Source organism: Urocitellus parryii, chromosome 1 (genome assembly GCF_045843805.1).
Source record: "Urocitellus parryii isolate mUroPar1 chromosome 1, mUroPar1.hap1, whole genome shotgun sequence".
NCBI lineage: Eukaryota > Metazoa > Chordata > Mammalia > Rodentia > Sciuridae > Urocitellus > Urocitellus parryii.
Genome location: NC_135531.1, coordinates 165,351,901 through 165,379,041, shown reverse-complemented (window position 1 = coordinate 165,379,041; position 27,141 = coordinate 165,351,901). Strand labels below are relative to the sequence as shown.

Here is a 27,141-nt window from a genome sequence, read left to right as displayed (position 1 = left end):
TTGCCATTGATGAGTTTGGTAAATAATCATTTTACCAGTTCTTGCCAATAAGATATGAAGGGAAGCTCTTTGTAAAATAAGTTTACAAGGAAATGCTTTCTTTTGAACATTGTACTGTGTGCATATAAATTTTGGAATTGCTGTGATAATCTTGCTCACGGCCCCCCAAAATAGCCAACCCTGGAATGCAGATAAGAGACATGGAAAGAAACCTGGTTCTTGATTGTCTTTTTTTTTTTTAACATTTAATTTTTAAAAGTAGTTAGACCAATACCTTTATTTTATTTATTTATTTTTTAATGTGGTGCTGAGGATCGAACCCAGGGCCTCGCACATGCTAGACGAGCTGAGCCACAACCCCAGCCCCTTTGATTATGTCTTTTATTTACTGAATTAGTTAGCTCTGGAATCTATTGTACCTCTATTAAAATGTTCTTAATATTTCAGCTCTGAGATTGGATTCTGATTTATAGCTAGAAGCTTCCAAACTACTATATCTCATGAATGGATAAAGTAGTGGTAAAATATACCACTATTTACTGCTGTGTTTTCTATTATTTCTCTTGTATAAATAACACTGCAGTGAACATACTGGTGTGTATAGTTCATTCCCCCAGTTTTGGGCTTTATGTCATTACTCAGATTAACATCCCAGAAGTAGTTAACATTGTTTTTGTTTTTGTTTAATATTTCAAATTCCTTTCCCAACAGGTTATATCTATCTACAATGTTAGCAGTAATTAGTATTTTTTAATCTTGCTCACCGGGTTTTTTTTTTCCACTGTTGTTTACACATGTTCTGTCATTGTAATGTCCCATTTTTATTTCTTTTATTACTAAACATGTTAATCATTTCTCTATTTTTATTCATTAGTTTCATTTCTTTTTTTTTTAGGCAATTGTACAATCATGTCTTTGTGCAATAATTTAGGAACTATGGAACATGGGGAAGTTATAGTTACTATTACTAAAACAAGGGAATAATAAATAATTTACTTATTACTGTAGGGTTAGTGTGAGGTTAAAATGAGACATTTTCCTGAAGTTCTCTGAGCATCATAATGAAATAATAGTCCTTTATCACATTTGCTGTATTTTTAACATCTTTTGTTTCCCTTTTCATGGCATTATTTTACACAAAATTATATTTTTAATTATAATTAGTCAAGCCAGTTACTTTTCAGTCATAATTTAGATACAAGAAAAGACATGAGAAAAATGACATGGAGTTATACGTAACTAACATATGTTAATCATACTATGTACCTACATGTTAATTATATACACATATAATTAATGTGGTACTGATAAGAATACCATGATGATAACCTGAAAGCAAGAGACATTTTCAAAGGTTTCTTTATATCTTCATATTTATTATATACTCTTGAACCAGTTTGTTTTTAAAAACTATTAAATGTGAAGGCTTTTCTCTGAACCAAGTCATTGGTATAGAGACATCTGCCATTTTAATAGAAGAGGACAAAAAGTCAAGCAGGTTATAAAGCAAAATTGGTTTCATGTTATTTTTCTTTTCAGAAAAATGAGCTGGGACAAGTTTTGTTGGATATAGTCTTCAAGCATCTTGATTTGACTGAACGAGACTATTTTGGTTTACAGTTGGCTGATGATTCCACAGATAACCCAGTAAGTTTCATTTTCATTTTAGTTTTTCTCTCTGTTTAAAATATAAAGTCCTTTTTTTGTTTTAAATGTTCACTGATTTAATGAATTTTTAAATTTTTATTTGAACAGTTGGAGGTAATTCTTTTGTCTTCATTCCCCTTTACTTGATGTTTTTGTAAGTCAGCCTATAAGTCTAGTGCCAGTTTCATTAATTGTGTATCTCAGAAAACTGAAAAAAAAAAGTATAATTCATCCTCTTGACTTGACGAGAGATGACTGGGCATAAAAATTAAAATATCTGGAGACTTATTAATTTGCACTAAAATGAAATTGGATTTTTATGGTATTCATGGAGAATTATTTCTAACAAAAGATAAATTTTCCAAATAAGAATATTCAAAAAAAAGACCTCCCAAATGAGAGAGAATAAATTCAATAGGTGCTCAAACTTATTATTCAGTATTTGTAATCATGGTTCTTTTGATTAGAAACATAAGATCATAGAAATAGAAGATAACATATGATTAAATAGTACAGCTGTTGATTTTTTTAAATTGAACATTATGAAATACACTAAGGAAAAACATCTTTTTATGAACCTAGATGAAGGGCTTACTGCAAATTTTGGTTGAATTCTTATATGTTTACATGGTTATACCATGAGAGACTTTTACAGAAATTATGATAGCCTTTTGATTAGTGTAGGAAGAGTTCATTTTTAAGGAAATATTATGGACAGCTTAGAAAAATGAAGAAGCAGAATAAATAGTTTCTGAATCAGTGTTTCAGAAATCCATTATAAGACTATACAGTAGAGTGTCTACAGAAAATATAAATATTGTTTATGAAAGAGTAGGGGTTTTTGTTTGTTTGTTTTTTTGTTTCTTTTTTGTTTTGTTTGTATGCTGCTAGAGATCGAACCCAGGAACACTTTACCACTGGTCTATATCCCCAGTCGTTTATATTTATATTTTTATTTATTTATTATTTTGGGGGGGGGGTGGGTACCGGGGATTGAATTCAGAGGCACTCAATCACTGAGCCATGTCCCCAGCCATATTTTGTATTTTATTTAGAGACAGGTTCTCACTGAGTTGTTTAGCACCTTGGTTTTGCTGAGGCTGGCTTTGAACTCGTGATCCTCCTATCTCAACCTCTAGGATTACAGGTGTGCACCATTGCACCCAGCCTATATTTTTATTTTTTTGAGACAGGGTCTTGCTAAGTTGCCTCGACCATATAATCCTACTGCCTCAGCCTCTTGAGTTGCTGGGATAACAGGTGTGTGCCATCACATCTGGCTTGTTTAATCGTCGTGGGGTCCCCCCCCCCCCCGTCTTGGGTCTTAGTTCTCTGAATGAATTGTTAGTGGGAAATAAATATTTGATGTTAAATGTTACTATTTTACTTTTTGGTATCGTGTATTGATTTTTATATCACAATCAACCAGAAGAAAATAGAGGATGAAGTGATAAAAATAAACCAAGGGCCGGATAATCTCAGTGAAAATAAATACTTTTAAACTTAATTAAAATTAAAACAATGTTTCCTCATATTTTGTCTTCAGATGACTTGACTTTCTCCAAGGGCCTTGAGTTATACTGTTATTTCTTGGTAAATAAACCCATATAGACATGAATATTAGGTGAAATGTCAGTAATGCAGCTCTCCCAGAAAGGTAAATTGTTAGCTAAGAAAATACCCAAAAGATACATGTGACACTGCATTGAGAGAAAAGAAAGTCAGTTGACTCCTAGATTATCTTGCTGGCGCTCATAAGACACTCTAGCCAATCTTGGCTTTAGATTGATTGGAGAAGTGACAAGACAGATTTTATGCCAGATTTTTTTTTTTTTTCCAAAAAGTGGGGTGTGACTATTTTGTGATGCTTTTTTAAAAATTGTGCTGATATTACTTTAAAATCATTTATTACTAATGGTGCAAGACTAGGATACATGGAATACTCATGAATATACATTAATACAGTGACCACCAATATTCCCATGGTTCCTGAAAAAGTGTTCCAAAAGGACTAATACTGAGCTCACGTGTACTACAAGAAGATATTCTGTTCTAATTATGCCAGGATGAATTTAGGGAAATAAGAATTTTATACTAGGTTGATCTTTTTGCTCTCTTCTACTTTTTCTAACTTTGTCTTTTCTGTTTTGAGTGTTCCTTTTTAAATGGCAATATATTCCTTGGTTCCAGGGTTTTTAACTTGCTTATCATCTAAAATAATTGTTTCAGAAAAGTTAGAATCATAAAATTTTAGGGATCTAAAAGAGGTTTTAGATATGATCTAGTCTAATTCTGTGATTTTACATGAGACATTTTTTCAGTTCAAAAAGATAAAACCTGAATTACTCTGTGGCAGAACCTTGGTATTTCTAATTCTCTTTGCCATTCTTTTTCTCTGGACTGCAATTTTAATATTTAAATAGAAAAATTGTGAGATGCCAAAATATGTCCAAAAAGGATCTTTTTTTAAAAAAAAAGTTTATTTTTTAGTTGTAGTTGGGAACAATATCTTTATCTTATTTATTTATTTTTATGTGGTGCTGAGGATCGAACCAGGACCTTGCACATGATAGGCGAGCGCTCTACTGCTGAGCAACAACCCCAGCCCCCAAGAAAGGATCTTTAAAGATTTTATAGTTAATATCCCATTTCTACTTGCCAGCATGAACTTACGTTAAGGTTTTGAGGGTAATGAATACACTGAAGGAAAGGGGCATCATTCTTCAAAAGAGAAAGGAATAAGGTAGTGTCATTTATGAAGTATCGATTGTAGGTTTATTAACTAAGTGTTTTGCATATATCTCATTTAATGCTATTTTTGTTTCTTTCCACATTTTTTATTTGAGCATGATAGTTGTATATAACAGTGGGATTTGTTGTTATATATTGGTGATAACAATATGATGTGGTCAGAATTATTCCCCAGCACTTCTCCCGTCCCTCCCATCTTTCTACCCCCTGGTCCCTTTCTACCCCCTGATATAGTAATAGACAATCAGTAGAGTAGAGGCAGAGGATAACGGGAAGGAAGGGAAAGGGAAGATCCTAGGGAATGAGATTGATAAAATTATGTGCATGTACCAATATGGCATAATGAATCCCACTATTATTTTTAGTTATAATACACAAATAAAAATTTAGAAAAGAATTTGCCTTTAGAGCAAGTTCCCATGTGAAAATTGATGTTGCAAGTCCAAGAACCACATTTTGAAAATCCTGCTTTAACTCAGTAAAATATTAAGTCAACTGATGTATGGCTTAATTTATGTGGAACAGTTTGATTGATCTTCCTCCCTCCTCCTCCTTCTCATCCTCCTCCTTTTTTTTTTTTTCCCCCTGGCACTGGGCATTGAAGCCAGGGTGCTTTACCACTGAGCTACAATACCAGTCCTTTTTACTTTTTATTTTGAGACAGACTCTCACTAAGTTGCTGAGGTTATCACTAAATTGCTGGGCCTGGGGTTGTAGCTCAGTGGTAGATCACTTGCCTTGCATGCGTGAGGCATTGGGTTCGAGTCTCAGCACCACATAAAAATAAATAAATAAAGATGTTGTCCATCTATAACTAATATATATATATATATATATATATATATATATATATATATATATATATTTAAATTGCTGAAGATGGCCCGAAACTTGGAACCCTCTTGCTTTAGTCTCCTGATTTTGCTGGGATATAGGTGTGAGCCACTGTGCCCAGCTAAAGTTTTTTCTTGTTTTAACATATAACTCAAAGTTGCTGAATTATTTATTTTGTCAGGCTTGAATAAATACAGAAAAAGTCACATATGGTTCAGTATAACAGTTCCTATAGTACTTGCTTTTATTTCACATGTCAGTATTTCTGTCTTATATTTCTTTCATGTGTTTTGTTGTAATAACTTAAATTTAGGCTTTTGTTACCTACTTATAAACATCTTTGGTAACCTCTTTTTAAATTTTAGCCCTGTTATACTTTCTTGAGGAATGACAGAGGTACCTGAGATACAGAGGAATGTTTCAGAAAGAAGCAGCAGCATATGCAAAGATTCAAAGTAAAGACACAAGAATGCTGTATTTGAGGAATTGAAAAAATGTTTTGAGCTGGGGATGTGGCTGAGTGGTTAAGTACCCTTGATAACTATTATATCCCTGGTATCAAAAAAAAAAAAAAACGTTTTAATTTGGCTGGCAAATAAGGTCAGGAACAGACAGGTAGAAAAGGACTATGCTTACTTAAGGATTTATTTATATACCAAACGTAAGACATAATTCAGCTCTATCACTTTATGTTTACAGTGTAGACAATGACTAATACAGTTATAGTTTAGAGATAATTGGAAGATTATTTTATTAATGATGTTACTAGGAAAAGTAATGATTGACTGTAGGGGGTGAAGAAAAAATGAGTGCTAGAAATAATTTGATGATATAGGACTAGATATAGTTAAGGTAGAGTGAATCCATAGGGAAAGGAATTAAACTCATTAATTCTGCATTTTGTAAATTCATGGAATTTTCCATATAGATTATCATGTATGTATGTGGTTAATTACATTGACTTTCAGATTTTAAATATATACAATTGACTGTGGACAAATAGATACAATTGACTGTGTGTTAAACTTGAATCTAAATACACATAAGTTCAAGTATTTTTCTTCTTTAATTCCTTGGGGTTTTCTGTGTAAATTATCATATCCTCTCTGACTAGGGACGGTTTTACTTCTTTTCCAGTCTTTATTTTTCTCATTTTTAAATTCATTATTGCATTGGCTAAAACCACCCTTACAGTGATGAACAGCAGTGATGGGAGAGATTAATTTATCTTCTTAAGAAGAAAGTATTCAGTGATTCACCATCAGGTATGCTGTCAGTGTAGAGGTTTTTTCCCCCCTGAATTAATGTAATTGAAAAGTAGAACCACAATGAAATGTCAATACACATTCACTAGAATAGTTAAAATTAAAAATTCTTTCAATACCAAGTGTTGGAAAGTATGTGGAAGAGCAGATAAGAATTGCCTGTGAGAATGTAAAAATATTCAATCATTTAGAAAATAGTTTGGTAGTAGTTTAATTCCTTGTAAAAATTAAACACATTTGATATATTATACCACCTGGCAAAATCTCACATATATTTATCTAAGAGAATGAAAACATTGTATAAAGCCTTGTATATAAATGTTCATAGGAGTTTTATTCATAATACCCCAAGCACAAGTTCACCTTAATGTCCATCAGTAAGTAAATGGATTAAAATAAATGTTGTATAACTATACAGTGGGACACTGTATAATTCCATTTGTATTAAATTGTAGATCAAGCAGAATTGATAAATAGTGACTAAAAACAGATGTTGTCCAAGGCTTGGTTGACATACTACAAAGGGATACAGGGAACATTTTAGGATGTTGGAAATATCTTGATTGATAGTGGTGGTTACCTAGCTGAATACATTTGTCACAACTTAGACTGTATAGTGAAAATAGGTAATTTGTTTGGACCTACAGTCCGTAATTTATTTCCTTTTTGAGGAGGAGTATCTCCACTCATTTCTTTTAAAATTCCAGTTGCTTTTTCATGGAATTCTAGGGTCTTTGTTTTTCATGCGTAGTTCATGTGTCACTGAGTTGAGGTGGTTTGAATATGTAGGTTTAGGGCCTACTTTCTGTTGAGTCTTCCCTTTCAGAATTTCATTCTCAGTTTTTTGGATGTTCTGTCTGTCCTTAACTCTGTCTTCTGACACCTCTGGTCAGTGAGGCTATCCCCCTGCTTTATGAAGGAATTGAGATTGCCCTCAGGCCAACTGCTAGAAACGTCACTCTCACTTATTACAGTTTAAGAGTAGACTTTGCTCCTGCTTCTGCCTGCTTTTGGTTACTTTGCAGTGTCAGACATTACACATACACACAAACTAACACCATTAACAACAAATGTTAAGAAGGATGTTTTGAAGATGGATCTTCTGAGGATTGGATCTTCAAAGATTGGTAGAAGAATCAAACCAGAGGAAAACCCACCAGAAGGAGGAGAGAAGAAAGGGGCACAGAAATTACAGTAGAAGGGGTAGAGAGAGAAAAGGGGAGGGGAGGGGGGATAGTAGAGAATAGGACAGACAGCAGAATACATCAGACACTAGAAAGGCAATATGTCAATCAATGGAAGGGTAACTGATGTGACACAGCAATCTGTATATGGGGTAAAAGTGGGAGTTCATAACCCACTTGAGTCAAACCGTGTAATATGATGTATTAAGAACTATGTAATGTTTTGAACAACCAATAATAAAATTAAAAAAAAAAAGAAATTATTTGAAGAAATAAATGACCAAAAATTTCCCAGTGATATGAGTATACAAATTAAAAGCAGCTCACCAATCTCTGTAGGATAAAAACTGTTGAAAGACAAAGAGAGAATCTTGAAAGCAGCAAGAGAAAGTTGACTTACGATGTACAAGGGATCCTCAATAAAATAGGTGATTTCTTAGTAGACACCTTGCAGGCCATAAGCAGTGGAATGATACATGTAATTTACTGATGTATTCGACTAAGAATTTTGTATCTAGCAAACATGTCCTTCAAAGATAAGGAAAGAATTAAGACATTGACAAATATATTACACCTGAGGGAGTTCATTATCACAACCTGTCCTAAAAATAAATGCTAAAGGTAGTGCTTCAAGGTGAAATGAAAAGACACTAGATAGTAAGTCAGCTATACAGAAATGAAATATCCTATAAATATGCAATTATACATGAACATTTATAAGAACAGTATTATAATTTTGGTTTGTAACTTCACTTTTTATTTCCTATAAAATTCAGAAGACAAATACATAAGGAATAATTCCAAAATCTGTTAAAGAGTACATGTGTAATGATGTAGTTTTTTTGCATCTACAGAGAAGGGTTAAGGGCAGAGTTGTAAAGGACTACAGTTTCTGTATGTAATTGAAATTAAGTTGCCACCAGTTTAACATAGATTGTCTTTAGGATCGCATATGTAATCCTTATGTCTTTAGGATCGCATATGTAATCCATGGTAACGACAGAGAAAATATTTATAGACTATACACCAAAGGAAGTGAGAAGAGAATCAAAATATTTACCAAAAAAGAAAGAAACCAAAAACTAAACACAAAGAGGAAAGTAATAGAGAAAATGAAGGACAAAAAAACATACGATACAAAAGTTTATGTTTCCCTGTCAGGGCTGGGTACAATAGCACACACCTGTAATCCCAGAGGCTTGGGAGGCCAAAGTAGGAGGATCCAGAGCTCAAAGCCAGCCTCATCAAAAGCAAGACACTAAGCAACTCAGTGAGACCCTGTCTCTAAATAAAATACAATATCGGGCTGAGGATGTGGCTCAGTGGTCAAGTGCCCCTGGTTACCCCCCCCCCAAAGTATCTGTTTCATTATCAATCATTTAAATGTAAACATACTAAATTCCCCAATCCAGAGACATAGATGGGATAAAGGGTTAAAAACAAAACAAAAAGTCAGGATCTAACTATATCCTGACAAGATTCTTTTTCTGTCTAAGTGTATACAAGTTGACGGGTATTTTTTTCTAGTGTGCTGTTTCTATAAATCATTTGCAGAAGCAGCCTCCTTTCACCAGGAAACAAAGGAAATATTATATTTATCATCCATTTTTAAGAAGCTCTCCTGCTTCTGGTTCCCTGACTCAAAATTTTATGTGTTTTTATGTGTGTAACTGTTATTGTTTCATGGATTGCTTCAAAGAGCCATCTTAATATTCCATATTTATGTTCTTTTTTAAAAGAATAGTTTTAGTTGTAGATAGACACAATATCTTTATTTTATTTATTTGTTTTGATGTGGTGCTGGGGATTGAACCCATGCCTCACACATGCTAGGCAAGTGCTATACCACGGAGCCACAACCCCAGCCCCCATATTTATGTTCTTTAAAAATAAATAGATATTCTATTTGAAAAAGAAGATACAAAGGCTTCTGTAACAAGATGGCAAACATGCACATTACTAATATATTAATCATTTATAATGCACTAAGTATTTTAATTTTATTATCTATTTTAGACCTATTAACACTGTAAGTTGAATACTGTCATCTTCGTTTTATAGATGAGAAAATTACTATACTGAGAAATGAAGTAGTTTGCCAGAGATCACAAAGCTACTAAATGATAGAATAGTTCCAAAGGTATGCCATTTTCATCAATGAGTGCTGTTGAGACCAACAAGAGATTGACCAACAGAGGCACTGATTTCAGATGTAACCTATTGAGTCAACCCAGACCTCCCTGGCCTTTTGGAAAGCAGTAAGCAGTGTCTACCATTAAGTGTGAATACTTGGATTGGAGAAATCAGCCAGTGTTCCCATTTGACTTGTGACACGCAATGAAATGAGAAAAGCCTCTTTGCCCAGGATTTTGTTATAACATAGTGGAAGCATAGTCAATCCCTTACCAGCTGTGGGAATCAAGCTATATGTCCTATGTCCTCTCTAGAAGTATTCAAAAAAAATAGATACAAACATTTGAGGAAAGTTAACACTGTGAAAGAGATGTACCCACATGATTAAAACAAATACTTTATAGAGGAAATAGAGCAATATGTAAAGATGGGAAAATAGTTAATCTTGGGATTAATAGAGATGAAGTGAATTTTTACATGTAAATTGCATAGAACGGTGCTTGAAACATTAATAAGTGATCAATATTAATATATAAACGAACATGAAAAAGAACTATATTAGCATGATTAGAGAGGATATTATATCCATGCAAAGGAAACAATGAATGATTTTGGAAAATAAAAATACGATGATCATAATAAAAAAGCTCACTAGTTAGGATAGAGTAGATAAGGTAGAATAGTAATGCTTTCACCATTAATGGATGTAGCAAATATAACAATACATTAATATTTCAATGATAAAATAAATACCAAGTTTAAGCAAACAGTCATATAATCTTCTTTTCAAATGTAACTTTTCCACAAATTCAGCATATATTAGACAACATATTAGGAATTTGTGATACATAAATTAATTTGTTTATGAAATGCTGTATAGAATAAACAAGAGATTCATCCAAAAAAAATGGAATGAGAAATTGGCTTTGAGAAGACTAGAATGGTTCCGTGCCTAAATACAAATCCTTCCTCAATTGATGATGAAATATTGTCCCTTATTATCTATTAATATTTATCAGATATTAATGATTTTTAATACAGTATTATCATACTTGAATATATATTGCATTGCTTACAGTTAATCTTCTCTTGGATGCAGCACAATAATCCAGTTGGTACAACAGTTGTTGGAACAGAGAAATGCAGTCTGTGACCATAGGTTGTAAAATGACCTCAATGCCCATTTATATAAGAACAAAGAAGGGTTTATAATACTTGTTCTCAAGATGTAATGAAACAGTTTCTATAAGAAATTACACTCCTAGATATGTACCCAAGACTTAAATATATATCCACACATAAAAAATTTGTATTAAGATGTTTATAGTAGGATTATTAAAAATAGCTACACAGTAGAAAAAGTCCAAAATGTCCATCAAGTAATGAATGAATAAACCAAAAGTAGTATATCTATACAATGGAATTTTATTCAGCAGTAAAAAGGAATGGCATACCACTGATCATTCGCTAGGATAGCAGTAAATTAAACAGTTCATGTTGGTAGGCAAGGTGGTATATGCCTACAGTCCCAACTACTTGATTGTCTGAGGCAGGAGGACCAAATTTAGTTCAGGAATTTGAGGCTAGCCTGGGCAATATAACAAGATGTTTTCTCAAATAAATAAAATAAAAGGCTCCTGTTGATGAGGAGGTGAAGAAATTAGAACCCTTGTACATTGAGGATGAGGGTGTAAAAAGGTACAACCACCAGAGAAATAAGTTTGGCAGTTTCTCAAAAGTTAAATATAAAGTTACTATATGACCTAACAATATTACTCTTAGGCCTTATACCCAAGAGAAGAGAAAACATGTTCACATAAAAACTTGTACATAGTTGTACATAGCATTAATATTCACAGTAGCATAAAACAAAATAGCTCAAATGTTAGCCATAAAAAAGACATATTACAATATAGATAAACCTTGAAAACATACTAAGTGCAAACTGAAAACAAAAAAGGCCACCTATTATATGAAATGTCCAAAATAAGTAAATCCAGAAACAGAAAGTAATTTATGGATAGGGTCATAAAGAGACTGATTATTAATAAGTATAGATTTTGGGGGAGTGTGATGAAAATATTCTGGAATTAGTGGTGATGGTTGCACAATGTAGTGAATATACTAATAATATATACGTTAATATAGGAAAATTTTATGGTCTTGAATATATCTCAGAATGCTATATAAAAATTTATCCTGGGCCTGTGGTCATATGCATTTTATCTTTTGATCAATATTGCCAAACTGTCCTCTATCAAAATGGTACAATTTATATATACTCTTAAGAAGCTATGGCTGAGGGTACCTGTTTTTATCATGTTCTTGGTGTTGTGGTATGTGATCAAAAGTTTTAGTCTTTGTTCGTGTTGTTGTTGAAAAATAATAACCTAGCTGGGTATGGTGAGGTGTGCCCTCAATCCCAGCAACTCAGGAGGCTGAGATAGGAAGATTGCAAGTTTGAAGTCAGCCTCACCAACTTAGATCCCCATCTCAAAATAAAAAATAAAAGGGCTGGGGATATAGCTCATTGGTAACGCATACTGGTTTAAATCCCTAGTAACACCTACATCACCTCCCCGCCTCCCAAAAAAATGAGAAAGAAAGAATAAAATAATAATCTAATGTAGACTTGTGATTTATTTCTCTGTGATCCAGATTGAACATCTTTTATAAATTTTTTGCCGTTTTATTAAGTATGAACATCTATTACTCATTGATTTTTTTTGTTGTTGTTGTTGTTAACATTTGTCTTTTTCTTATTGATATGTAGGACTTCTTTATGTTATCTTTTACCTACTTTTTCTTTTGAGGGATGTACTTTTTAAATTATTTATTCTAATTTGTTATATATGATGGCAGAATGTAATTCATTTCATATTACAAATATAGAGCACAGTTTTTCAAGTCACTGGTTGTACACAAAGTATTTTCACACCAGTCATTTCTTTATACATGTACTTAGGGTAATGATGTCTAAATCTTTCCACCATCTCTTCTACCCCATTTCCCTTTCCTTCCCCTCCCTCCCCTTTGTCCTATCTAAAGTTCCTCCATTCCTCCCATGCTCCCCCACCCATTGCCATTATGAGTCAGCATCATGACTGAAGGATGTATTTTTATCATGAATACTATCATTGCTGTCCAGTAGTACTTTTTACAGCTTTGCTCCATCTTTGAAGTTAAAATAAGAATCTTGAGTCATATGTCATTGACATCATTGATGAGGGCTGTTAAGTTTCTTAGTACTTATCCTTGTACTTCTTCTAAAGCTATGACAGTTTACCACATCTGTTTGTGTATGTAATTGTTTTTCTTATATTCAGAATATTTTGAAGGGGAAGTGAATGAGGAACTCAGGCTTTGGATAAATTATTTGATTCTAATTTTGATTTTTAACAACCATTAAAGTAAATGTAGTTTACTACTTTTCATAGAAAATATGAAAAAAAATTACTAGATTAATATATGGGTAAAAAGATAAATGGGTAGATAAATAGCATAAACAAATGTGTTAAAACAGGACTGAAAACCAGGTGACTATTTGCAATGGAATAGTTATGCCGCACCCCCAACTGTTGAATCATTCATGCCTACACAGTCTTCAATAAATATTTGTGTTCATATTATATGCCAAACCTTGTTCTTGGTTCTGACTATCTTATGTTGACTGAAACAGATTTTTCCCCATATTTTTTTTTAATTAGGACATTATAGTTGTACATATGATGGGATTTTTTTGTTACATATTCATACTTATATACAATATAATATGATTTGGCCAATATTATTCCTCAGGACTGAAACAAGATTTTATCCCTGACCTCTTACAGTTTATAATCTAATGAAAAAGATAACAAAATGGAAAACCGAACATACTGTAATTGAGAAGATGTTATAAAAGTTTAATGTTTCCTGCTTGTTTATAGAAAATAACTGAGTAACTGGGAGCTGTGTGACATACTTTGGGTAGAGTGGTCAGTGAAGGAACTCCTTCTGAGGAGATAAGGTTTAAATTAATACAGAGGAAGAAGCCAGCCATAGCAAAGCTGAGGAACATTTCATGAAGTGGAGGATTGAAATTGAGGACCCTAAGGGTATCTTTTGAGAAACAGGAAGGAGGCCATGGAAAAGGTAAGAAGAGACCTTTCAAGTTATAGTAAGGACTTTGGACCTTTACATTGAGAAATTATCCGGAGATGTTAAAGCAAAAGATTGACACAATCAAGTTTATGTTAAAAGACCAGTAGTTTCTAGATGGAGATCAAAGAGAGAGAGAAAAGAAACTGAAAAAGCAATTAAAAGGCTATGACCCAGTGGCTTGGGAGGCTGAGACAGAAGGACCAGGAGTTCAAAGCCAACCTCAGCATCTTAGTGAGGCCTTAAGCAACTCAGCAAGAGTCCGTTTCCAGATAAAATGTAAAAAAGAGCTGGGGATGTGGCTCAGTGGTTCCATCCCTGGGTTCACCTGGTACCAAAAACAAGGGGCTATGGACAGTGCCTATGTTACCGCTGTTGACCGGTGACGAGTCCTTGCTTCCCCAATGTTGAAGAATAACACCAAAGAAGCATGCCCAGGCAAGGTCAGAGTAGAAATTAGAAGTTTATTAAAGGACAGCAGAAAAGACTTCTCCTGGAGGAAGAAGGGGACCCAAGAGGTGGAATCTGTGGAAGTTCGGTTGTCTCCCCTTTTTATAGTTCTTTCAGTGATGGAATGTAGGTGGGAAGGCCCGAGGGGTGGGACACAGGCGGGCCAAAGAAGTAATCTGGGCAGGAAGGACTTCTGAGTCAGCACCTTCAAGTTTGCTGGGGGCTGTTCATTAACACTTCTTTGGAATGGGCTCTGGCCTTGGGCTTTTTCCTGGACTTCATTAACATTCCATGAGTTGTCCTGCATTTCCCTGAATCATTCTCAGCATGGCCTCCATTTTAGATTTCACTTGATATTAGACCCGATCTAACTATACTGACTACCTAACTTTAAATCTGGCTTCACCTAGACCAGAAATATGGATGGTGGCAGAGTAGATGTAAAAAAATTGTTCAGTTCTAGGTATAGTTTGACAGTAGAATCAACATATTACAGGTAATGAAGAAGAAAATTCTTGGTATATTTCCAGCTGTTTCTTTGTTAAAATTTTAATGGGGCTGGGAGCTTAGTGGCAGAGAACTTACTACCGAGGCTCAGTCTCCAGCAATACATACGTATGTATGAAAGTATATAAATAAATTGATGCTTTGCTTGGAATCAAATATGGGTGGTGGTAGGTTTTAACACAGTGATACATAACATATCTTGTAATGCTTTGAAAATACTTTTTAATTTTGGGTTCTTCCATTTTTTTTAACTGAAATATGTTGGCAATTGAAGTATTTTCTGAATTCAGTTATAATTTTGCAGAAATATAGCTTAACTGGCATTTGAAAGTATTGAGACTGCTTAAAATCCTCACAGCCAAAAAGTAGTTCTTCCCCAAACTAAACATTTTTAAAATTTATTTTTTAATTTTAATTTGTTATATATGACAGTGGAATGCATTAAAATTCATATTACACATATAGCATGCAATTTTTCATATCTTTGGTTGTACAAAAAGTAGAGTTATATCATTCGTGTCTTCATACATGTACTTTGGATAGTAATGTACATCTTATTCCACCGCTTTTCCTATCCCCATCGCCCCTCTCCTCCTCTCCTTCCCCTTTGCCCTATCTAGAGTACATCTGATCCTCCCATGCCCCCCATCTCCAAGCCTATTATTAATCAGCAATCTTAAAACAGAGAAAACATTCGGCAGGCATTTGGTTTTTTGGGTTGGCTAACTTCACGTAGCATTATATTCTCCAACTCCATCCATTTACCTGCAAATGCCATGATTTTATTCTCTTTTAATGCTGAATAATATTCCATTGTGTGTGTGTGTGTGTGTGTGTGTGTGTGTGTGTGTGTGTGTGAGTGACATTTTCTTTATCCATTTATCTACTGAAGGCATCTAGTTTGGTTCCACAGTTTCCAAACTAAAAATTTTCTCTTAGAAAATATGTGAGTTCTTTGAGGTGGGGTGGGCGAGTTTAAAGTAGCAGAGTAGAAATTAGAAAATTTATTTTCCACTTATGTACTTAAAATTTTGTCTGAGAGTATCAAGTCCCAAAATTTTATTTATGAAAGAAGGGAATTTTTTTAACTTGCCAGATAAAATAATTAAATTTATAGAAGTTACTTCCAATTGCTGCAACTAAGCATCTTTACTTTTGAAATAGAGGTTATTGCACAGTGGATACTTAGATGGGAAATTAAAATCAAAATCTTAAAGCTAACAAATATATTCAGTAATTTCTATCATAATTTTGTTATATTTGATATGAATAATTGGTAATTTAATGATTTTTTTCTACCTAAGCCTTTTCAAAAATGCAGTTTCTTAGTGTTGCTCTTCAAATGCAACAGATTTGCAAGAATTGCTATATTAGATATTCAAAGAGAAAAGAAATCAGTCTTCTTTATTTATTTTTCAGAGGTGGCTGGATCCAAACAAACCAATAAGGAAGCAGCTAAAGAGTGAGCATACATATTTACTTGATGTTTTGCAAGTACACCTTATAAGGATAAAGGATTAATATAAACTTATTAATTAGAACTGCTTTTATTAATTCTAGGAGGATCTCCTTACAGTTTGAACTTTAGAGTCAAATTTTTTGTAAGTGACCCCAACAAGTTACAAGAAGAGTACACAAGGTGGGTTTATGGAGTATATTTGTCTTGAAAAAATTGTCAGAATTCTAATATGAAATTTTGAAATTAACGAGGCTAAAATAGATTACCATTTTATACCTTTCCTACCAGCACAGAGAAAAAATTATGGATAATCTAAGATAACTATTACTTCTTCTTTTGGATGACTAAGAGGGCTTTAGAGGATTAGATTCTCAGGAATTCCCCATCCAGCCACATGCTACCTCCTGAGCTGAACAAACTCTGCATTATTTATTTACTTATTTATTTTTACTTGTGAACAGTGGTTAAGAAGCAATGCTGTGAGCTGGGGATGTTGCTCAGTGGTCAGTGCTTGCCTAGCTTGCACAAGGGCCCTGGTTCAATCCTGAGCAGTGGAAAACAAAAGAAGAAGCAATGCTGTAGTTAAAAATGGTAATCAGGTGATGCCAAAATTGTGTCCAAGGAATGGTACATAGTGAGAGTTTTCCTTTTTTTTTTTTTTTTCATGTAAAAGCATATTCTAAGTCTGGGGCTGTAACTCAGTGATGGAGCACTTGTCTCATGTGTATGAGGTACTGGGTTCTGTCTCAGCACCACATAAAAATAAATAAAATAAAGGTGTTGTGTTCATCTACAACTAAACATTTTTTTAAAGCATATTCTGTATATATTTTTTCCTTTCATTGGAGGGAACATAGAATTTCTAAAATACATTACCATCATGTATAAGAGAAATGGTTGTCAATAGATATATTTTTTCCCTTATTTGTTTTATATCTTTGGTTCCAAAGAAAATACAATAGACTCTTATAAAGGATGCTGCAGAAGGTTCAGCCTTTGCATGCCTGCTTTATTGCCCATCTTAATTCTGAACTTGTGTTAAAACTGTCTTAATTTTGTTGTCACTTGTTCTTAGTGAGGGATACACGGGAAAGATTCAAATGAGCATTTTTGTTAGATTAAGCATTAGGTGAAATGTTTAGGGTAGAAAGAAGAAAGAAATACTGACAGTATGATGAATGTCATTATCCAGAATAACCTGAATAATGATATTGCATTGCTTGAAAGGTAAAATTAGTAATTAGTTTTTAAAAATGAAAAATTAGTATATTATACCTTCTATAGAACATGTAAGAATATAGGTCAGCAACTACATTGAGAATTACTCCAGAAGTTAGGTGCCAAATGGAAAATATGTACCTAAATCACGTATAGACAAAACGTTTGGTTTTCATACATTGCTTATTGTTTAGAATGTTGTGTTGGCATAGAGAAACAAAAGGATAAATTAAAGATACTTAGTTAGCCTAAGATCCTATTCTTAGATGCCTGTAGTGTTTTCAATATTAAACCAAGCATGAAAAATTAGATTGAAATACTTTAGGATCTTTTTCTGTGTATTTGTTGGGGGGAAACTGGGTATTGCTTTTTTAATAATGAAAAAATTCAAGAATACAGGGTATTCCTAATATTTGCAACCAGTAGTAAAGTCCAAGCTAATTATCTTGAAAAATAAAGTATATTATATTAGTACCCTTTAATTTAATATTATAGCCCTTAGTCAAGTTTGTTTTTGAATAATTAAAATAATAAGATTTTTGTAATTAATTCTCAACGTGGTAAAACTTGCCCTGATTTTGCATGAATTCCAAGGAAACTACTTTCAATCAATGAAAAATTTTGATTTATAAAACAGTGTTAAATGTATTTTATATTTCCAGGTACATACAATAACTTGAAATTGAATAACAAAATATTTCACAGCTTTTACTTTATATGACTAGACTTCAAATGTTTAGAAAATAGTCATGATTAAAATCTAATAATTAGATTTCTAACATGTTTAATGTTTATAAGTTTGTTAAAGTAAGCAATTAAAATATCATCAATTATAGCCAGGTACATAATTTACTTCATTTAGAACTGCCTGAATTTCTGAGTGGAACTTAAATGTGTTGATTCTTGCACAGCATGTGTTGAAAATGTAATTGAGAAACAAATGTGTCTCACTGATAATTAAGTCAAAATAACTTTTTGACAATGAAGAAAGTGAAGTCAAGTTAGACTTTAGTTGCAAATGAACTTGTGCTCAGTCCCTCGTCTAGAGGATTATCTTTGTTTTCACTAGAAATAATGATCTTTTTCAAAACCCCATATGTTTTTGGAATGTTATAGAATCTCATAACTGGTTTGGCAAAATGTGGTACTTGGCTAGTTTTTATTATCATAGTGTACTTAGTGATTCATTATCCTGATTACAAATTACCATCAGTTAGGAGAGTTTTAAACCATACTAATTAGCCACTTCTCTTCATAGTCTGATTTAATAGGTCTCAGATGGGACCTTAGCATAGGCAAGCACCCTCCACCCCCACCAGATGATTCTTATACATATAGCCAGGGTAAGAAGTACTTTTAAAATTTTAGTACTTGTGTAGACTTAATACGATGATCTTGATACAAGGACACTCTGTGCATAGCTACCAAGTTTTCAGGACTTAGTTAAGACCCACAAAACAGCAAATCTGCTATATCCCCTTACTCATTGAGTTACCGTTTTGAATAAGTAGAAAAAAAGAATGTAGTCAAAGGGCTTCCATTAAATGTCATTCAGTATTGACAAGTGCTGGCATCATTAGAATTGGATTTTTCTAATTCCCAAGATACAGAAATTAGGCAAATTATATTACTTCTTTTTTACAAGTGTAAAAACGAAGGCTTAGCCACATTTTAAGTTATTTGCCCAGGATCACAGGCTAATTTAGCCTGGTTCTTAAATTCTAGCTTCTACTCTAATAGTCCTACTTGCTTAAACAAGTGTGTAAGTAAAATTCAGTAAGGATAGGCCATACTTGTATAGGATTTGCAATATTATATCAAAGATAATACATGACCCCTAAATCCTAACTTAAAATTCTTTCCCTGCTGGGAACCGACCCCCTTTTTTTTTCTTTCTTTCTTTTTGTGGTGCTGGAGAGTGATTGACCCAGGGCCAGGGCTTCATTATGCTTTGTGCTTTACCACTGAGTTCTATCACCAGCTCATCTTTAATGTTTAATTATGAAACCAAATAACTTTGATAGAAATACACAGTCTTGGATTGTCAGTAATAGTTGTAATATTGTGCATTAAACTGCACAGGGAATTTATGTACTAAATTAATATATGAAAACAGGATATTTATTTCAGTTTTTTTTCTTTTGGTAATGAATATCTGATTCTTTAAAAACTTTAATTATTCTTCGGTAATTTGAATATTGTCATAGAGTTAGTTAATGACAAGCCACACTAGAATTATTATTTAATGAGTTTTGATTCATGGAATATATTCTTATTTTTTTAGTTAAGTGAAATAAAATCTTAAAATTTCCTGTTGAAACATTAGAAAAATGAACTTAGGTTGTTTTTCTGATCAGAGATTTTTTTAAGTCTAATGAAAGTGGACAGTTGCTTTTCTGCAGTAAGCCTAATGATAAAATTATCAACAGAAAGTTCTGTCGTTGCAGCTGGATTTCTCAGCAGAAAGAAAGATTTTCTTCAGCTGGTTTCTAGTGCATTTGGTGTCAGCTCTCCTTTATGTCTCGTGCTCAGCTTTTCTGTGCTTCTCAGTTTACTTTCTGCATACATCAATTCTTAAGAATATTTTCCTTTAATCTTCTCCTTTGGTCATATAACTTTTAGAAATCTTGAGAAGTTTTGTAATAGAAACAAGACATTCGAAGTATAAAATTTAATTTATCAAAGAATTTTAAAGATTTATATTCATGGATTTATGAAAATTATTTTTAAAAATATGTGCTAATATATAAATTATAAAAGTACTAAATATTTTCATTTGTTAACATAAGTGCACGGTTTCTCAAAACTAAAAGTGTAATTCCAGTAAACGCTTATTATTTTTTTTTTTTAAGGTACCAATATTTTTTGCAAATCAAACAAGACATTCTTACTGGAAGGTGAGCTATTTAAAATTTTTTAAAATAGACTTTAAAATTACTTTTAATTCTGCATTCTTGAAGTAATCAATTATTAAAAATTATCAAAATTGCTCACATTTAATATGAATGTTTTTCATCATATAAGTTTATTTCTTAATAGTTAAAATTAAGTCACATGAAAACTTCAGCTATGAATAATATAACATAAATTATAGCATTTTTGAAGTTACTGTGTTTAATCTTGGGTTGTGTATTTTCTGTTTTGCTTTATCAGATTACCCTGTCCTTATAATACTGCTGCCCTTTTAGCTTCATTTGCCATTCAGTGTAAGTATCATCCCACTTCTTAAGATCAAATAACATATGATTTGTGGTCTGAAAGCATATTTATTTTAATACAGGAGTTCTTTAGACATGTTACAGTGCAGTAAATAGAAATTGTAGAGGAAATTGAATGTTCAAATAGTTAACAATGCTTTGATGTTTGAAAAATTTTTTTTCTCTGAAATTGAGACCTAGAAGGATGTTGTGAATTATTGCAGATTGCTTAAGTGAACTGCAGTAATTCATTTAACATTCTTCTTAATTGGTTACATTGAAAAATCCAAATATTTTACTTCCAGAAATACAATGGAATTGTTGGTATTGCTGCTTTAACTATAATAATTGGAAGTTTTGTTTTTTAATGTGAAATTTTTTCTTTACATTATTAGCTGAACTTGGAGACTACAGTCAGTCAGAAAACTTGCCAGGCTACCTCTCAGATTATTCTTTCATTCCTAATCAACCTCAAGATTTTGAAAAAGAAATTGCAAAATTACATCACCAACATATGTAAGGATTTGTTTAATTTTCTGCTTATTTGGTAAACTTATTGGTGTCCTTTTTAGAGGAATATTGTAAATTATTTCTAATTTTATTGTTGTATTTACTTAACACAGAACAATTACTATTATGTAAAGATAAGATTGTTATAAAGAAATGTATGTGATCTCTACTAAAAATGTGTTTTGCTTATTTCATAGAATATGTGAGACTTCTTTGTATTTCCGTTAACAACCATAAAGCTATTTGTAAACAGAAATTTATGTGTTATTATACAAAATTATTCTTTACAAATAAATTTTGGAATATTAATAATATATATTCATAACTTGCAGTTCAGTCTACTTGGTAAGCCTTTCTTAGTTTTTAGCTATATGAAAGGAATTGATTCTGTTTGGCAATGAGCCAAAAGCACCTTTTGTAACACTAATTTTATGAAAATATTCCTTTAAAAATAGTGGCATTTTTTTAATTACAACCATATTCAGCTTTGATTTTTTTTATATAAGTTTGATTTTCTATGACTTTTTTTTGTTTTGAATAGGCAGTAATATTGTTGATTGGTTCATAGTTCAATTTTGCTTTAACATATGATTCAGAATACTGAATGCTGGAGGAACTAAGGCAATCTTGCAACTTGGCTAAGACTCTGAGCTAGAGAACCAGATTGTCTGATTTGAATTTATGGTAAGGTTACTGTCTTATAACCTTGGCCAAATTGCTCTAAACCTCTGTTTCTCCATTTTATTGTATATAAATTGGGGATGATAAAAGTATCTATCTCTGGAGTTACTTTTAGTCCTCAGTGGAGAAGTTCTCAGAATGGTGCCTAGCACATGGTAGGTATAGAAGAAATATTAGTTCTTACTAAGAAAACTTACTTTCATTTGGTAATAACCTATGTATCTGAAAATGTATCTAAAACATGTTGGCAAATTGGCTGTTGCCTATTTTTGTATGGCCCACGATCTAAAAAATGGGTGTTTGTATAAATGGAAAAATATATGTACATACACATGCAAACTTGTAGTTTTTATGTATGTGTACATATTGAAATTTCACAAAATCCAATGACCATAATAAATACCTTTTGAGACAGATACTCCAATTTGTTATATATTGACTATGACTGCTTTCATAGTTAAGTTGTTGTTGTAGAGACCAGCTGAAAGCCTAAAATACTTACTATCCAATCCTTTCCACTAAATGGTTTGCTCACCTGGAATCTAAAGGGTCTAATGACTGAGAATTGTAATAGAGTAGTGTAAAGTAGTGAAGGGGCTGACTTGCGCTAAATTGCTGTAGATCGAAAGTTTTAACATATAGCATATCTGAACCAAAGAGTAGATTTTTTAAACTTACCAATAATGAAAAATATTTTCTATAAGGGAAAAGTTTTTTTTAATGACACAGTGATTACATATTTCTATTTGGTTGAAAGAATTGATCATCAGATCTGCAGACAAGGAAAAATAGAATTATCCAGTTTAATGGGGGTGGGTGGAGGGGAGATAGGCTCTGTATTTAACTTAATGAAATGTTTCAGAAAAGGGAAATATAACCTGCCATCTACCCTTTTTTGTTGGTACTGGGGATCGAACCCAGGGCCACTTGACCACTGAGCCACATCCCTGGGCTTTTTTATTTTTTATCTAGAGGGCCTCACTAAGTTGCTTAGGCTGGCATTGAACTTTTAATCCTTCTGCCTCAGCCTCTTGAGCTGCTGGGACTGCAGGCACTGTGGTGCAGTGCCCAGTTTTGCCTTCTTTTTGAAGAATCACATTTGTTATTATCAGACATTGGCAGGTTGTTGGCTCCCTTTTCTAGTATCATTAGTGAACAAAAGGTTGATACCTTTTCTTTAGTAGTTTATCACTTTTGCTGTACTGTAGTTTCATAGCATCAGATAACTAAGGTTGTTAGAACTGTGTATGAAATTGGGTGTTTTGTTTTGTTTTGTTTTTGAGGTACTTGGAATTGAACCCAAGAGTGCTCTACCACTGAAATACACCCTCAGCACTTTTTTGTTTTTAGACAGGGTTTCAGTAAGTCCCCAGGTTAGCCTTGAACTGAATGAAGGTCCTCCTGCCTTAGTCTCCCAAGTAGCTGAGATTACCATCATGTGCCATCACACCTATCTATTTTAAATGACTTCATATCTAGAGCAGGGTTCTCAAATTTGTATTCACAAGAATCACTTGGAAAACATATTAAAATGATAGTGCACCACAATCAAGTGGGATTCATCACAGGGATACAGGGATGGTTCAACATACGTATATAAATAAACATAATTCATCATATTAATAGGCTTTAAAAAAGAATCATGATCATCCCAATAGATGCAGAAAAAAGCATTTGACAAAATATATCACACCTTCATGTTCAAAACACTAGAAAAATTAGGCATAGTTGGACATACCTCAACATTGTAAAAGCTATATATGTGAAGCCCAAGGCCAGCATCATTCACAATGAAAAATTGAAAGCATCCCCTCTAAAAACTGGAACAAGACAAGGATGTTCTCTTTCACCATTTCTATTCAACATCATCCTTGAAATCGAGCCAGAGCAATTAGACAAAAGAAAGAAATTAAAGGGATACAAATAGGTAAAGAAGAACTCAAACTATCACTATTTGCTGATGACATGATTCTATATCTAGAAGATTTAAAAAAAAATTTACCAGAAAACTTTTAGAACTAATAAATGAATTTAGCAAAGTAGCCAGGATATAAAGTCAACACCCATAAATCAAACACATTCCTATACATCAGCATTGAATCCACTGAAAGAGAAATTAGAAAAACTGCCCCATTTATAATAGCCTCAAAAAAAAAAAAAGATAAAATACCTGGAAACCAATCAATCTAACAAAAGAGGTAAAAGACCTTTACAATGAAAACAGCAGTACACTAAAGAAAGAAATTAAAGAAAACTTCAGAAGATGGAAAGATCTCCCATGCTCCTGGATAGGCAGAATTAATATTGTCAAAATGGCCATACTACCAAAAGTGTTATGCAGATTTAATGTAATTCCTGTTAAAATCCCCATGACATTCTTCATAGAAATAGAAAAAGCAATCATAAAATTTATTTGGAAAAAATCTTAACACACACACACACACAAATAACCCAAACAATAAATGCACTAAGTAAGGAACTGAACAGACACTTCACCAAAGAAGAAATACAATCAACAAATATATGAAAAAGTGTTCAGCATCTCTAGCAATTAGAAAAATGCAGATCAAAACTACTCTCAGATTTCATGTCACTCCTGTCAAAATGGCAGTCATCAAGAATACAGGCAACAATAAATGTTGGTGAGGATTGGTAAAAAAGGTAAACTCATACATTGCTGGTGGGACTGCAAATTGGTACAACCACTGTGGAAAGCAGTATGTAGATTCCTCAGAAAATTGGGAATGGAACCACCATTTGACCCAGCTATCCCACTCCTCGGTTTATACTCAAAGGACTTAAAATCAGTATACTACAGTAATGCAGCCACATCAATGTTTATAGTAGCTCATTCATCATTCATAATAGCTAAAACTATGGAACCAAGCTAGATGTCCTTCAATAGATGAATGGATAAATAAAATGTGGTATATATACTCAATGGATATGGCAAATGCCATAATTTCACTCTTCTTTAAAGCATTTGCCAGTAAATGAATGGAGTTGGAGAATATCATGCTAAGCAAAATAAGCCAATCCCGCAAAACCAAAGGCCGAATGTTTTCTTTAATATAAAGATGCTAATTACAATAAGGTGGGAGTGGGGGGGACTAGAGTTCAGAATAGTGTTACCGTAGATTAGGTAGAGGGAAGTAAAAGGAGGGAAGCGGAGGGGAGGTAGGGATAGGAAAGATAGTAGAATGAAACAGACATTATTACTTTATGTGACTGCATGACCAATATGATGTATACTACATGTACATCTACAACATGTACACTCAGAAAAATTAGAAATTATATCACATCTCTGTATATCAAAGTGAATAAATGCATTCTACTGTCATGTATAATTAAAACAAAAAAGTTAATTAAAAAAAGAATCACTTGGGATAAATGTAACAGTTTGACTTTATCCCTTTTGTAGAACTCTTATTTCCAAAACCATCTGTAATGAAAGACCAGTCTTCCCCCAGTCTGTCATTATTATGTTATTTATAATATTTTGAAATATGTAATAAAAATGACTTACAAGAAAATAAAATGGAGAAATCAAAGACATTAAAAAATTAAATCCTAGGAGCTGTGGATGTGTCTCTGTGTAGAACACTTGCCCAGTGTACAGGAGGCTCTGGGTTCAATCCCCAGCACTATCCAAAAAAAAAAGGTCCTGTCTTTTCACTATTAGATTCAACTAACATAAAATGATTGCCAAATATCTATAAAAGTCTTTGACACTCACTTCTGTATTTGGTGTGAAACAATATCTGTCTGTGCATGACACTCAGAAAAGCACTGCCCTGAGAATCTGCATATTTCAGAAGCACCCCATATGATATAAATGCAGCTGTGGTATGTGAACCAATTTTCGAGAAATAATGCTTCTAATTTATATATAAAAATGGCTTTGTTAGAGCCATAAAACTATAGGAGTAAATTTATATTTTTAAAAAAAGATGTTACATCTAGAGCAGTGGTTTTCAAACCTGCTGTAGATGTCAAGTCTTTAGAAATGGATCTACTCTGGGTGTAGTGGCACGTGCCTGTAAGCTCAGCAACCAGGAGGCTGAGACAGGAGGATCACAGGTTCAAAGCTCCAGAAATTTAGCGAGGGCCTAAGCTTAAATGTAGCAAGATCCTATCTCAAAATAAAAAATAAAAAGGGCTGGTACATGATAGCTCGTAAAGCACCCCTGGGTTCAACCTCCAGTACAAAAAGAAAAAAAATGGATTCACTCATGTTTCTTAAGAGTTTTCATAAATTTTTAAAACTTACTGTATTAATGTATTTCTGGAGAAAACAAAAACATTCTGGAAGACAATAGTTTGAGTTACTGAAAGTGTGCTCTCCAAATGTATTAAATGTTACTATTCAGAGCTAAGAGGAAGAGTCATAGATGGTGGTTTTACAAGATTTAATTAGACTGTACATTTTTCCAGATAAATAACCTTTTACTAATTTGGGTATATTTGCAATGGATAACCTGATGATGTCTTTACAGGGGCTTATCTCCTGCAGAAGCAGAATTTAATTACCTGAACACAGCACGTACCTTAGAACTCTATGGAGTTGAATTCCACTATGCAAGGGTAAGTGAAGAAAATAAATTTCAATGTTGTTGAATTAGGCTTCATTACTCAGTATCAAAAATACTGTAATGCCTTGAAAGGCTTAGGTAACAGATGAAATAACTTACAATTGCTGTTGACATAGTTGAACTGAAAATTTCTTCTGAATAGAAATATTTTTTGCAATAACATTAAGACTGTTAAAGTGCACTTTGCATGTTTTTTCTTCCAGAACGTGTTTTATAAAGATAGTTTTTTTGTAGACTATAGGAGATAGATTTAGAATATTTAGTCTGTAAAGTAAAGGTTAAGTTATAAGAAAAGTAATTTTTTTACTCTTTGATAATCATCATAAAAATGTTCTCACAACACTGAGACTTGTATTGCTGAGCTTGATTTTCATCATTTCTGGTATCGTAAATTTTTATTTATAAAGCACAAAATGGAGCATAGTAACATGTTTTGTTTTTATCTGCCCCAATCCATTTATTAATTTAGAATTTATAAATCACTGGCTTTTCCTGTACAACACTATATAACCTCTTTTTTCCTTACATCAAACTGTTCATCCTATGAGAGACTGTTAACTTCTTGTCATA

General features: G+C 32.9%; 1 protein-coding gene across 16 annotated transcripts in view; it reads left to right on the top strand.

Moving 5' to 3' along the window:
* Positions 1–27,141, top strand: part of LOC144256697 (tyrosine-protein phosphatase non-receptor type 4-like) — an 851,727-nt gene that overhangs the window by 780,521 nt on the left and 44,065 nt on the right. For 8 of the 16 annotated variants that reach the window (XM_077802113.1, XM_077802112.1, XM_077802114.1 and 5 more), the window contains exon 3: positions 1,540–1,647. In XM_077802113.1, coding sequence (XP_077658239.1) covers positions 1,540–1,647 — 108 coding nt within the window. Of the gene's footprint in view, positions 1–1,539; positions 1,648–16,309; positions 16,374–16,450; positions 16,551–20,440; positions 20,486–20,741; positions 20,795–21,180; positions 21,302–26,475; positions 26,564–27,141 lie in introns of all 16 variants that reach the window. The other 8 variants (XM_077802130.1, XM_077802126.1, XM_077802129.1 and 5 more) reach the window with 3 other exon arrangements.